The 14,973-nt window shown below is 40.9% G+C and overlaps 1 protein-coding gene across 3 annotated transcripts in view; it reads left to right on the plus strand.

Moving 5' to 3' along the window:
* Positions 1–14,973, plus strand: part of LOC149805927 (epsin-2-like) — a 112,168-nt gene that overhangs the window by 22,015 nt on the left and 75,180 nt on the right. For 2 of the 3 annotated variants that reach the window (XM_089950709.1, XM_089950711.1), the window contains exon 5: positions 4,482–4,496. The exons of the other annotated variant lie outside the window; for it this stretch is intronic. In XM_089950709.1, coding sequence (XP_089806835.1) covers positions 4,482–4,496 — 15 coding nt within the window. The remainder of the gene's footprint in view (positions 1–4,481; positions 4,497–14,973) is intronic. 3 annotated transcript variants of the gene reach the window in all.

Below are 14,973 nucleotides of genomic sequence, written 5' to 3' on the forward strand. Positions count from 1 at the left end.
TGGGAAGGATTAGCTATAGTGATTGTAGGCATTTCAGGCTGCAGAGACTAATCACCGTACATGCTTAAATTGTATGGGGTGCAACTTAGAACATATGTTTGATTTGTTTCCACTGTGCTTATTTGTAAGATGGACTATTATTTCCACAAAGCAACTTTTTTATGGCCAGTGAGAGTATAATAAAAGATAAAATCTGAGTCTAATATGCCATTGTATCACTGCCATCATCACCTCAGTCTAATATGCCATTGTATCACTGCCATCATCACCTCAGTCTAATATGCCATTGTATCACTGCCATCATCACCTCAGTCTAATATGCCATTGTATCACTGCCATCATCACCTCAGTCTAATATGCCATTGTATCATTGCCATCATCACCTCAGTCTAATATACCATTGTATCACTGCCATCATCACCTCATCTAATATGCCATTGTATCACTGCCATCATCACCTCAGACTAATATGCCATTGTATCATTGCCATCATCACCTCAGTCTAATATACCACTGTATCACTGCCATAATATACCATTGTATCACTGTCATCATCACCTCAGTCTAATATGCCATTGTATCACTGCTATCATCACCTCAGTCTAATATGCCGTTGTATCACTGCCATCATCACCTCAGTCTAATATACCACTGTACCACTGTCATCATCACCTCAGCAAGCCAAGACTCTGATTGCACAAAATTCACTGATCAAGAAAAAAAATAATACACTGGTACAATATCATGGGCCTCCCATGGTTCTAGCCCTGTTGTCTGCCTCTCTCTTCTAAGCATGTGGCCACTTTTAGTTCATGCATCCATTGCTTTCATTATCAAGAAGAAAAAAAGATGACCATTCAAGCAACCACCACTGCATTGTTGCGTTGACAATGTTTTGTTGTGTTGAAAGACCACTTTAAGATAATGGTGTCCATATACAGGGATTTACAAATCCACTTGCCCTACTCCAGGGTCAAGCTCAAATTAAGTTCAGACAAGCACAAGTTTGCAGGACACATGCCCACTGGCAAGTCCAAAATATGGAGAGAGAGGAATGCAAGATGCATGCTAGCTTATTTAATATCAGTAGTCTGGATAAAATAATAAAACACTAGCTCTGTCTGAGCTATTTTACTGACAAGAGGCCATGTTTGATTCCTAAAACTTTATGTTCTGTGAGTTTTATACCCTGCAATCTTGCCAGAGTACATATATCCACACCTTTATGGTGCATACTTCTACAGAGCTCACCAGAGTTTCTTTCATCTATTTTATGTGTCATTTCCATACTTTTGTCAGTGTCAAGGTCAGTCTCGTATTTTCTCCTGCAGATAATGTGAATATATACTTTTTAATGCAAGTTTTGACAAATAAGTCATAAATATTTATATTTTACATTAGTTATATATTTATTGTAATATTTGCACATATCCAGGATTCACCAACTTTTAGGTCCTATGTTTGCCGTGGGCAGTTTGTCAGATTGTCATCACAAAACAATCTTTTCCAGAAACAAAATTGTTATGATACATGTCACCAGATTTGTGTGAATAGGTGTTAACTATTTAATAATACAGTTCTGAAGATTTTTCTTTGATGTGTGTGTTTGTAAATAAAAGTCGCTTGTCTCTTTAACCACAAGGAGGATATTGGTCAAATCATGATTGATGTTATGAAAATGTAGCACCCACAAGTGGTGTTTATTATGTGTTGTTTACGTGATAATTACGATAGACCAATACATACTGTTTGCTGAACAATTAAATCTACAAAAATAAGTGTTCTCCAATCAATGTGTAAAGTTGGATTGTCAAATATTTTGATGCATGTTGCCAATTTCAAGAAATCATTAGTCAAGTTTTAATTTTTTCTCTCTCTGTCTCTCTTAAAAATCTTATTTCCAAATCCGTGTGTACCTATCCTTTATCTGTCTATACACATGTACCTATCTGAATTTGCTCTTCTAACAGTATCTGCATTCTCTTTCTAATCTACGTTTTTGTCTACTTGTGTTGTCTATATTCGTATTTTTTGATAACTTTTGTTATGGATATGTGGTTTAAGGTACATAAAATCACTTGTAACATTGCAGTATTGCCATGGATTCCTTGTCAAGAAGGTTTAATCTGACCTCATCCATTCCAGCATTCCATTAATATGGGCATGGAGTTCTAAACACTCTTGAAACAAATTGCCCTCTCTTGAGAATTTGTTCTGAATAATTTCAATGGTGTCTGCAGTTTGCTCAGATAATCATATTTAGGCCTTGCATGTTTTTGCTTCTTAGGTCTCCTAACTGTGACTGTCAAAATTAAGCCTGTCATTTTGTGGCTTTTCTTCATGAGACCCCGCAGATGCTCCATCTTTTCTTGTGATGGTCAAACTTTGCCCATGATCCCCATTTCTGTCTCAAGGAAAAGAAGGCTAATGTAAATGCCTTTCACACATGGCATGAGTCAATGTTTGGAAAGCGGAGCCACATTCTGTATGACATAACAACTCTGGTCATCTACATCAGCCGGTAAGGGGGAGCCGAGGTTTCTGACCTCAGCCTCCACGTGGGGTTTTTCTTAGTTGGAAATTCACCTTTAAGTCTACCACATCAAAGGAATATTCAGTGTTGAAGCAGACTTTGTGTCCCACTGGAGTCAGCTGATTCATGTTGGATGATCCATTTAAGCCCTGGTCTATATCTGCCAGGCTTGTTATTGACAGTCGAAATGCCAAGCACCTGAACTTCATCTGTCCAATATATAACAGACCTGAATGCCAAGTACCAATTAGTCCTGATCATTTCTCTTAAATAGGAAAAATTCCAGGATTTCTTACCAGCTCAAAGTGCCTAAACAAGTATTTTCAGTCTGAACTGGGAGAGACTGAACCTTCATGCAAGGCTCTTATCAGAAAGTGGCTCTTCTTACAAGTGGTGGACAGGATTGCTCAGTTAAGACAGCCTGAAAATCTGAAAGTATATGGAGGTAAATTGAGTGTTTCTTTCTATTAGTATGATCAAAACCACATCATCCCCTTAAAGCAAACATAGTAGCAAGAGGCAAATTCCTTATTATGGATTTTTAGAGAGGAAGCTAGTCTCCATCTCCATCAAGCACCACCACACAATGGTCTCAGACATGCTTTGATATACAGAAGGGAGAACATGAGATAAAATAAGGATCTCTTCAACCTACAGGCCATCTGTTTCTTCTTGGTACATGTTTTGGCCCTTACTCCAAATAGAAGAAACCATGGGTTTTGTTGTGGCTCAACAAAGCACCATTTGAACCCTTGTTCAAATTTCACTTACTCACCTTGTGCATAAGACCTGGTTTCTAGTTTCCCAGACAGAATAAGTGAGCTGCGTGCCATTTTGTTTGACATGAACTATTTGCAGCTCCTTCAGGATGGTTTAGTTTCTCTCATGATAGCTCCTGCCTTTGTTGCCCAGATCAGACTTTCACTCATAGCCAGTCAGCTGGTACCCTTGGTCCCAAAGGCATCTACAAGATCCTCTCAGGGCTTTGAAGTTCTGAAATGGTACCCGAAGCAGACCAAGCCAGTCAAAAGAGTGAGATGTTGATTACTCCTACCTAATGTATATGGAGATGACATTTCTTATATCAAACTGTCATCATGTATGCATTTGGTTATCCCGTCAGCATATAGAGAACTAACCCATGATCAGACAAGTTTCTTATATATTTCAGAATATAAGGTTCAGCATTTGCTGCTAGCATATAAAGTGAATGTACTTTCTCCCCTACTTCCCTAATTCAGGTGATGTGGTGGAGGTTAGAAATGACCTTTTCTAACTTATACCTCTGGGATCTCTCAACACAAAAGCACAGTTTCACCTAGTGGGGCAAATTGCTTCATATGTTTTTGGAGACTGGAGTCTGTACCAACTCTAAAGGAAGGGATGTAACTCCCTCTTAACATATGATCGGGTAATATATTTGAAAAGAAAACAATTTTTGTTAAGGTAAGGTATGTTTCTTAGATAGCACTTATCTGATTATTATATAGGTACATTCTCCCAAACCCTCATAATTACCATCTCAGTAAAGCGTACACCTCATACTCAGTAATAACTGATGGCTATATGGTTTTGAGTAAAAATTCTTATATCCGAGTGATGGTTGCTCTCATTTAACTTTTATCTTAAGCAAGCAGGTGACTTATTAGCAGAGTTGTTGCTAGATAAAATTGAAATGGTTGTAAGTTTTTTTTGCTAAAAAAGAGCTGGATTGGGGAGGTAGTGGACATGCTCCTAACATTGTTATAATCAAGTAAGTATTATTGAAGAAACGATTTAGCTTCGAAGTAGTGGTGTTTTTTAATCAATTGCATCATCTGTATTTCTCAGTCACAATGTAACATTCACCTTTTTCTACTTTTTTCATGGATTAAATTTTCTAATATCCTCCCAAAGAGCAATTTATGTATTTTTTTTATACATTTTTTTTTTAATTTTATTTTTTTAGGAACGAAAGCGCTCAGTAAGATTTGCACAGTTTGTTCCTTTGCAAGTGTGTCCTAACCAGTGCCCTCCTTGCATATCAGTGTACCATTATCTTCTTTGCTACACTAAATTTCTTAAATGTATATATTCTCCATGAAAGATTGCTAATCATTATCCTTGCTATAAGCATATGCTAAACGTCTGTCTTATGTCTTAGCCTTCCTTTATAACATCCTGAACTGTTATCGACTGTAGTGCTTTGTTTTAGTGTTTAAATCCAGTTCAGCATTTGAAAGCTGAATATTAATTGACTCCATCCAGTTTTGTCTGTCTTTACTATCACCCAGAGTGTTTATTGATAGATATTTCATTTATTTGTGAAAACAGTTTGAGATGATGCATTGTTTGAAAGCTTTGCTTGATATTCCTTTGTAATGTGCAAAAGTTTGAGAGACTGGTGCAGATACCACATTTTAGCTTTCTAGAAACTGGCAGAGTTTACCTTTATCATGCCAGTCAAAACAAGTCCAGTTTAAATTTACTGGATAATTTAATATGTATAACAAGACATTCATACCAAGAAAACTTTGTATGGAAACACCTGAGAATTACATGCTTTTAATTCCTATAAAATTTTCAAACCTACCAAAGAATCTTTTATTGAGAAAAAGGTTTTGAAATTTATCTTCTTTTTTCAGTGCACGCATTTTTTTTATTTAATTGTACCACCAACAAATCACATAATCAGGCACAGAGATTATAAACCTCTGAGTATGATTTTGAATTCCCACTAACAGCTAATCAAAAGTGTTGTTCTAGTAGCGATGTCCTTTGTGATTGGTTGAAATAAAAAATACCTGGAAATCATAAAACATTAAGTTTGAATTTGAATTTGATCTTGAGATTTGTTGCAGCCAATCACAATCAACATTACTTTTGAAAGGTAGTTTCTCATTGGCTGATAGTGGAAACTCATTGTCTGACCAGTACTCTGTCAGTAACAGCTCAAGTACTATGTGCCTAGTTTAAATATTTTTGTGTGGATTATAATGCTATTGGTACATCATGCTAATATGTTGGATTGTAAATGACATGGAGAAAGAAAACACATTTGCATTTATTGTCAAAAACTGAAAGGATTAGGGAGTTGTGTTTAATACACAAACAACAGAATTATAACATAAAATATCAAGAGGAGACCAAAATGAAATTTGAACTTCACATATATTGAAATACATTATTTATAAATCACTATATAAAAATAATTAGTTACTTCATAAAAGTAGTTGATCCTTTTCTGTTTTTTTTTTTTTTGCAGTTCAAATTGTTTCAAAACTTTTTACATTGAAGTCACTCATATCTGGACCCTCTAACATTATTCTAGTCAATTTACATAATTTGGCATGATCCATTCATGGTCTTGATTTGGTTCTCATGTGATTTTGTCTAGAAAACACCCTTTCACAAGCAACACTGTTAAGTTGAGCAGTGAGCTTGTATTTTGCTAGAATACGAATTAGCTCCTGACAATCCAACTTGAACTTTCCCCCGCATTTTTCAAAATCATCTAATCATCTTCAACTGCATGTAGTCTTTCTTCATGATTAATAGTCCTGGCTTTCCGTTGTTTGACCCCAACCAGTTCTACAGCTCATTTTCACCATAAACCGTGATTAATAGTCCTGACTTTCCGTTGTTTGACCCCAACCAGTTCTACAGCTCATTTTCACCATAATCCGTGATTAATAGTCTTAACTTTCCGTTGTTTGACCCCAACCAGTTCTACAGCTCATTTTCACCATAATCCGTGATTGCACTGGATGACACTGGATAGAGTTTTGGATTTAGTACGTTTTTGGCATAGTCTAGTTTGATTCATTACCTTGTTGGTATAGTCCCATTTGCTCATGGTGATTCCTTGAATCTGTTTATTTGGTATTCCTTCAGACTGTCAAGGCAATCCATAGAAACATTTTGAAATCCAAAATCCAGTTGTTCACTGTTGGTCAATTTCATGTCCTGGTTTCCCTCAAATTTATCATATACCATCTGCAGTGTAGGACATTTTTTCAGTGAATTGACATCCAGTGTCACAATTATGCTAGAGACACCATGACATTTAAAATGTCAGATTCCAGCACATATTTCTGGAACACTTCACACAGTTTGTTGAAAACAGAGATCACATCAATGAGAAAAGCGGTTGTTACTATAAACATTTACTGCATGACTTTCTTAAGGAACCCTTTGGTCTCATCTTCTGCCAGGTATTCAATGTGGGCACCATTGCTAGCTACACTTCAAAAATTGCTTGCACTGCACTATCCAATGAAAACAAGTGAAAGCACGCTGCTTCTATAAGAGTCAGATATCGGGTGTCACACAAGTTTCTGTCTCCTGAATTAACTGTATCTCACTGCAGAATTATGAAAAAATCGCTATATATTTTTCACATTTGTCTGGTATTCATGAAATGGTGGCACATCCTTGCTGGCTTGACTGGCACACAGTGCTAGGGAATGTTTAACACAGGTTCTATACAAGTTTGTTGCAGAAGCTTTCAAATAGCTTCATGCCTGTACCTATCTTTTTACAAGTCAAAACACCGCTCCGGTGGCCTAGTGGTTAGAATGCCTGCATTGGATGTGGGAGGTCGTGGGTTTAAACCCCGGCTGAAAGTAGTGAATGGGGTCACCCTACGTACAATGGGAATTAGCATTACAGGGACCCCTGGGTCACTCTACGTACAATGGAAATTTAACATGGCGAAAAATCGTGGGTCACTCTACGTACAAGGGAAATTTAACATGGCGAAAAATCGTGGGTCACTCTACGTACAAGGGGAATTTAACATGGGATTTTTTTTTTAAATTTTAAAAAAAATTTTTTTAAAAAAAAGGGGTAGGCAATTCAAAGACTATCTCTTTTCGAGAAATATGGGGGCCCTGAAAAGGGCCTTTGGGTTTTATGTTAATGTATTCATTAACATAAATGGCACCGCATTGGTCTTCTTCTTGTCCTTAGGCTGCGTCTTACTGTTGGTCCGTACATCAGCACTCTTTTCAGGCATCCTTGTCTTTCTACGTAGATCCTACGTATCCACAGGCTGGTGTTTGTCCTGTGGACAACGGTCCACTTCGATCGGACATACATGAGCAAGTCTGTCCGAAACATCATGGAAGACACAAGGGTGGATGACTCAACTGTAGTCCACATCTTGAAGCGACGAGAACAGGTGAATCAATGCATTGAACGGCGCTTATTTATAGGCGGAGGAAGGATTGAAACGGATTGAGTTCATTTACCAATCCGAACACGCGTTACAGAATTCAGTCAGCTCGCATCCAATCCGAAGAGAGCAGTCTGTGACGTCACGTAGTCAATATAGATTCGCTAGCGCTTGTGTGCAGTCAATCTATGCGACAGTGATTCAACATGACGGAAACTCAGAAAACGATCCAGTGGGGTGCACCAGCAGGGGAGACTGCCCAAGGGAACCCGGACTTACTTTCAGAAGAGGTGAATTGGGATTTTGTGGATTTTCTCTCCTCGCAAGAATTTGTTCCGGAACCTTCGTTACTTTCTTCATTACCGCAAGTGGAGAATTTTAGACAGAGACAGAAAGAAGAATTGGAGAAATTTATACAACGACAAAAGGAAGCGGAACAGACTTTTCTCCTACAGCAACAGCAACAAGAAGAAGAGGTAAGAAAAAAACAACAGCAACAACAGCAAGAAGAAGTAGCAGCAAAGAAACAAGAGGGTGAAAATCAAACGGTCACGGTACTGTTGGACATTTTAGCGGAGTTAAGAAGTCTGAAACAAATGTATCAGACTTCTTTATCACGACCGAAGAGAATACGACCTTCCCGAGCCAAACATGTCAACCCTGTGACTAAGCCTACCGTACCACCCTTAGTGATTTCAACCCAATCATCATCATCAACATTACGCAGTCCAGAAGTAGGCCTTGGCCGTGGCAAAGGCTTAAGGCAGTTAAAATTGATTGCTTAAACTCACCCCTACACCATGAAGAAAAAAGGCCCTTTTCAGGGCCACCCACATTTCTCGAAAAGAAATACAATTTCAATTTGCCAATAACTCAAAAAAAACTCACCCATGTTACCCTTTTAATACGTGTCTGTGTATGAGTGCGTGAGTGTAGCTTCTTATTTTAAAATCACAACTCAAAGACACTTACCTTATATCATTCATTTATTCTTTTCTCCATTTTTTACAATCCAATTCACAATTTATAACACAACACTTTAATTAAAAGTTCATTAATTTCTTCTTTTCTCCTTGTTTAGTCTCTCCGTTTTTTGAATTTCTTCACCGTCACACTCTTTTCCTCTTCTTCCTCCTCGCTTTCTTCCCTTCTTCTTTTTTTCTCCTGTTTCTTTTTCTTCACCTGTCTTCTTTCTTCCTCAGAAGAATCCCTCTCTTCCTCAGAAGAATCCCTCTCTTCCTCTGAAGAATCCCTCTCTTCTTCTGAAGAATTCCTCTTTTCTTCTGACTCCTCTTGTTTCTTTTTTGGGCAATCTGGAGACCAATGTCCTTTTTCTTTACAATAATAACAGGTATCTTGACTTTTGTCTCTTTTATCCCCTGTTTTTTTTTTTCTTTTTTGACGGTCTGGACACTCTGAAGACCAATGCCCTTTCTTCTGACAGATATAGCAAGTATCTTGACTTTTATCTCTAAAGGAAGGAGAGTAGTCCGTAGGCTGGTCTGAAGAGAATTTTCTAATGACCCCTCGCAAAGCTCTGACGAAACGTTCCATCTGGTCAGTCTCTTCCATCGTTGTGCTCGGCTCGAGAGTGAAATGAATAGTGAAAGGACAAGACACACACCCTTTTATATACGCTGGTCTGCTATGACTATAAAGTAGTTTATGGTGTTTGAACTTGAGTCATTTGACTTTTTGCTTTCAAGATGAAACGATCCCATTCATTCGAGAAGAAAGAAGAAGAAAGTAAGAGGCAGAAACGTGATCTATCGCCTCGTACCAGGGCTGAGATCTTGGCACAAATTCATGCCAGTGATTTTGAAGAGGACATGAGTGAACCAGAATTTGAAACCTCTAAACCAAGTTCACCACCCTTAGTCAACCCTGAAAAATACTATTCCATTCGAGAGACGGAAAAGCGCTCCTCTAGAAAATTTAGAACCACGGCTTACAAATACACGGTGAAGTTTAAAGATTTCAAGTCCGAAGTACCGTTAGAGAAAGCAGAAGGGTTCATCACCGGAGTGTGGGATTCTCTGCTCACTGCACTCAAGCGACAATGTCAACCCAAAGAAGACGACCGCTTGAGACTTTCCATACAACACGACGGTTTGAAATCCCCTGTTTGGATCGAGTTTAGCACCCCTGCAGAATTGACCGCTTCCAAAGTCATGGACAAGATTCAACACGTGCAACAATCTAATGACCAGTTTGACATCACCGATGGAAAAGCCACATTGGACATGACCCACGTCTCTCCTCCTCAAGGGACCGGACGCAAAAAGATGTTATTGGTGGACGACCTTCGCAACACCAAAACGAGTCTCGTCCGAATTAACAACCCTCATGACCAGATGTGTTTAGCCCGTGCCATCGTGGTGGGACGAACCTATGCCAACAAGAACGACACGGTAGAATGGAAAAGAACCTGGAACACTATTCAACGTTCCGACCGAGCCAAACAACGAAATGAAGCAGAACTCCTGTTACAACAAGCCGGACTGCCCAAAGACACACCCTGTGGCATTCCCGAGATGCAAAAATTGCAAGATGTCCTAGCTCCACGATACACCTTGAAAGTGCACCCTCAAGAAATGCGCGGGCCTCTATTGTTTCGAGGCCAAGATTTTAAGGACGGAAAATACATTCACCTTTATCATCACGATGACCATTTCGATACCATTACCAGTATCACTGGATTCCTGAGATATGTTTATTATTGTGAGAAATGTGACTATGGTTATAATAATCGAGAGCAACACAAACATTGTGGATGGAAATGCTCAGGATGTTTGGCCTCTCCACCCTGTCTGAGCGAAGAACCAGTGCCTTGTTCCACTTGTCTGCGCACGTTTGTCAGCCCTACCTGTTACCAACAACATTTGAAGACGCAAGGTTCACAGAAGAAATGCGCTTGTCAACTGCTGAGATTGTGCCCCGCGTGTGGACAAGGCATACGTACCAATAGTGTCGAGGCACACGTATGTTCAGGAAAGAAAAAATGTCACATTTGTCACCACATCGTGGACTTGGAACACCAATGTTACGTGCAAAAATACCAACCCCCACCAGAGAAAGAGGACGGTCACAAGAAGAAAGGCAATTTCATCTTTTTCGATTTCGAATGCATGCAAGAGACCGGCATTCACATTCCTAATTTTTGCGTGGCTCATCGAGCGTGCGAGAAGTGCATTCAAGAACCTATCTTCAGTCATTGCCCTCACTGCAGCAAGATTCCTGGAGGACGTGAAAAAATCTTGCGGGGACCGAACACGTTAGCCGATTTTGCACAATGGGTCTTAGACCCCATCGACAAGACGTGGAGCCAAGAGGACATCGAACGTTACGGAGATTGTCATCGTCATGCCACGGTGATGGCTCACAATTTCTCCGGATACGATGGACAGTTTCTTTTGAGGTACTATACGGAACAAGGCACCGAGCGTCCTAAAGTGACTTTGAACGGAGCCAAAATCATTTTCATGCAAGTGGGACAAGTACAGTTTAAAGATTCGATGAGCTATTTGGCCATGCCTTTGAGTCGAATGCCTAAAACGTTTGGAATGACAGAAATGGCTAAAGGGTACTTTCCACACTTTTTCAATACGGAAGCCAATCAACACGCCGTTCTACCCCATTTACCTGAGGCTCACTATTACGACCCCGACAACATGCGTACCGAACAACGAGAAGCTTTCTACGCTTGGTACCAGGCTCACGCTTCGGACCCTTTCGACTTTCAGGAAGAAATGCTAAAGTATTGTCGTTCCGACGTGGACATTTTACGGCGTTGCTGTGGAAAATTTCGAGAACTGTTCATGGAACACGGAGGGGTCGATCCTTTGAAAGAAGCTTGCACCATTGCCAAAGCGTGTTCCTTAGTGTATCGACAACGATTCATGCCTGAAAACACCGTGGCTGTCATCAGTCCTCAAACGACCCACTTTGTCAAACGTCAATACTCGGTCAAAGCCCTACGTTGGTTACATTACTTGTGCGACAAGGAAGACAAGTGGATTCAGCATGCCCGCAACGGAGGGGGCGAAAAGACCATCGGAACATATTCGGTCGATGGCTGGGACTTAGAAAACCCCAAGATCGTGTACGAGTTTAACGGTTGCTTATTTCACGGATGTCCCGTCTGCTACCCTGACCGTGGTACTAAAAATCAGTTTTTGCAACGAACCATGGAAGACTTGTACCAGGACACTTATCAGCGACGCCTAAAGTTAGAACAGGAAGGATACCAAGTGGTGGAAATGTGGGAACACGAGTACGATCACCGTATGAAAACCGATCCCGAGTTTAAACGTCTCGTGGAAAGTTACCAGTTCATGGACCCGCTGAACCCGAGGGATAGTTTGTACGGAGGAAGGACCAGTGCCACCTGTTTGCTGTACCAAGCCGACGAAGAGAAAGGAGAAGAAATCAAATACTTGGACGTGTGTTCGCTGTATCCCTACGTGTGCAAATATTGTCGCTTTCCTGTAGGGCACCCGCAATTGCTGACGGAACACATCGACCTGGTCAACATTCGACAATACGAAGGCTTGATCAAGTGCAAAGTTTTGCCTCCCACGAACCTATACCATCCCGTCTTACCTCACCATTGTCAAGGCAAACTGATGTTTCCCTTGTGCCGTACTTGTGCCGAAACGTGCAACCAAGACCAGCCTTGTCAGCACAGCCTGGAAGAACGGGCCTTGACGGGAACCTGGGTCAGCGTGGAATTGTTCAAAGCTCTGGACATGGGATACCAACTGTTAGAAGTGTACGAAATTTACCACTTTCCCAAGACACAACAGTACCGCAAGGGTGACCCCACGCAGAAAGGCATTTTCGCAGACTACGTGGATGCCTTTTTGAAACTGAAGCAAGAAGCTAGCGGCTATCCTTCCTGGTGTCACACTCCCGAAGACCAAATACAATTCAAAGAGAAATATTACGCACAAGAAGGTATCACTTTAGACCACATCGAGAAAAACGAAGGCAGGCGATCGTTTGCCAAAGTGATGTTAAATTGCTTGTGGGGTAAAATGGCACAACGACCGTGTTTACCCAAGACGGAATATTTGACAGAACCTTCCCGCTACTTCCAGATGATTCACGACAAAACCAAATACATGAAACACGTGGACGTCGTTCGAGAGAATTTGATCTTGGTCAATTACGAAGAAGATCTGGACTTTGTACAAGACGACCCTTTTGGAAATGTCATCATTGCGGCTTACGTGACAGCTCATGCTCGCTTAAAATTGTACGAAGCTTTAGAACTGTTAGAAGAACGCGTCCTGTACTTTGACACGGACAGTTGCATTTACATCCATCACCCGATTCAACATCACCCTAACATCGAAGGAGACCGTTTAGGAGCCTGGACAGACGAGCATCCCGACGACAAGATTCTAAGTTTCGTCAGTGGCGGTCCCAAAAATTACGGCTACGAATACCGGGACAAACAAGGAGAAGTGCACACGACGTGCAAAGTGAAAGGACTGACTCTGAATTATCGTACCAGTCGAGTGGTCAATTTTGGGGTATTGAAAGAAGCCTTGCAATCGGGAGAGGATGGAAACTTTAAAGTGACCACCTATCAACCGAACAAGATTGTACGTTTACCCACTCACCACATCGTCAGTCGGCCCTTGGAAAAAGTCTATCAAATCGTGTACCAGAAGCGAGTTCGACTTCCCAATCATTTCACCTTACCGTATGGACACGTTGGTATAAAACATTGGTTGTAAGAGGATAGTTACCCCACCAGAAAGATGACTTCGCCACAGCAAGAATCGAGTGAGAAACCCGATGAGAACTCCAAGTTCAAACCCTACCATTTTCCAGTCTTCTTACCTGACTATTGTGATTGTGCCCGTCGATTGGACACGTTTCAGAAATGGCCTACGGATAGGGAAGGATTACCTTTTTCGCATGTTTTAGCTAGAACAGGATTTGTCTACTTGGGACCTGAGTCAGGATTGGGATACGAGGTACAGTGTTTCGCTTGCGGACTGAAGTTACGAATGGATCTATGTATCTATAAAGATTCAGCTATTCTGGAGCATACTCGATGGTCTCCGAATTGCCCTTACCTTTCTATGGCCTTTCCACCCATCACACTACGGTACAATGTTGACGGTACCTTAGAGACGGTACCTTCCAGAACAGGACATAAAAAACGTAAAAAAGGAAAGATGTACAAGTTGGAGACTGCATTGAGACTAGTATAAAAAAGGGGCTATGGTCAAGATCGATAGTTCATTGTGACTACCAAGACCGAGCGAACAAGATGAATACTTTGAAAAAGACATCGTTTCAGTTTGGGGATTGTAAAAAAGTTGTATCTTCCTCTAGTGTGACTAATACTGGATGGATAAGACCCATGCATTGCGACGGAAAATGTCCGGAAGGAAACTGCGATTGTCCATGTGGTTACCATTGTAATTGCGTAACGGAGTTTGCAGACGAGTGCGATTGTGAGCCTTGCGATGGGACCGATGCTGTACCTTGTGACCTGAGCGATGCCGTAAAGCATCATGGGAACTTTAGTACCCCTACCCCTATCATGGAAAGTGATGCTGTGCGTGTCAGACCTGTGGGATGCGAAAGTGATGCTGCTCGTCCTCTTGGACATTTTACTGGGTTTCGTTTTAAAGGGGAATGTCCACCTTCACGTCTACCCCCTTACGGATGTCATCCAGCCCTGAGCAAACTCCTACCCATGTCACTCAACCCTCATCGAAACGAACCTGTGAAAGACGAATATTCGTTTCCTGTGCGTTTGTCGGAATACTGCGACTTTGAAAATCGTCTTCAATCGTTCAAAGGAAAATGGCCAAAGTATCTGGGAGGACCGACCCCCGAAGAATTAGCCAGAGCCGGATTTTTCTACTTGGGCGAAGGAGATAAAGTCAAGTGCTTCAGTTGCGGTGTGTCACTTCACCACTGGGAACCGCAAGATTCAGCCTACGTAGAACATGCTCGATGGTCACCGAATTGTCATTACTTACCCTTAGTGGGACCGAGACATTGAAGTAACTTCTTACCATAATCATCTGTTCATGGATACTTTACAAGAGAACATTCGTGCTTTGCCTGTGGAGTTGAGAGAACGCATTTATCGAGAACTGGTCAAAATACAAGTGAAACGTAAAGAACAATTGCATCCGATACGTCACCGGTGTTTGAACCACTGGTACCTTCAGGCTATACAAGGACTGATTCAATTGAAAGTGTTCCATTGGACAGACATTGATCAACGACCTCCTGGTTATAAAAAGGATTGGTT

The sequence above is a fragment of the Sinohyriopsis cumingii genome, chromosome 2 (assembly GCF_028554795.1).
Source record: "Sinohyriopsis cumingii isolate HCF-2022 chromosome 2, ASM2855479v2, whole genome shotgun sequence".
NCBI classification, from domain to species: domain Eukaryota; kingdom Metazoa; phylum Mollusca; class Bivalvia; order Unionida; family Unionidae; genus Sinohyriopsis; species Sinohyriopsis cumingii.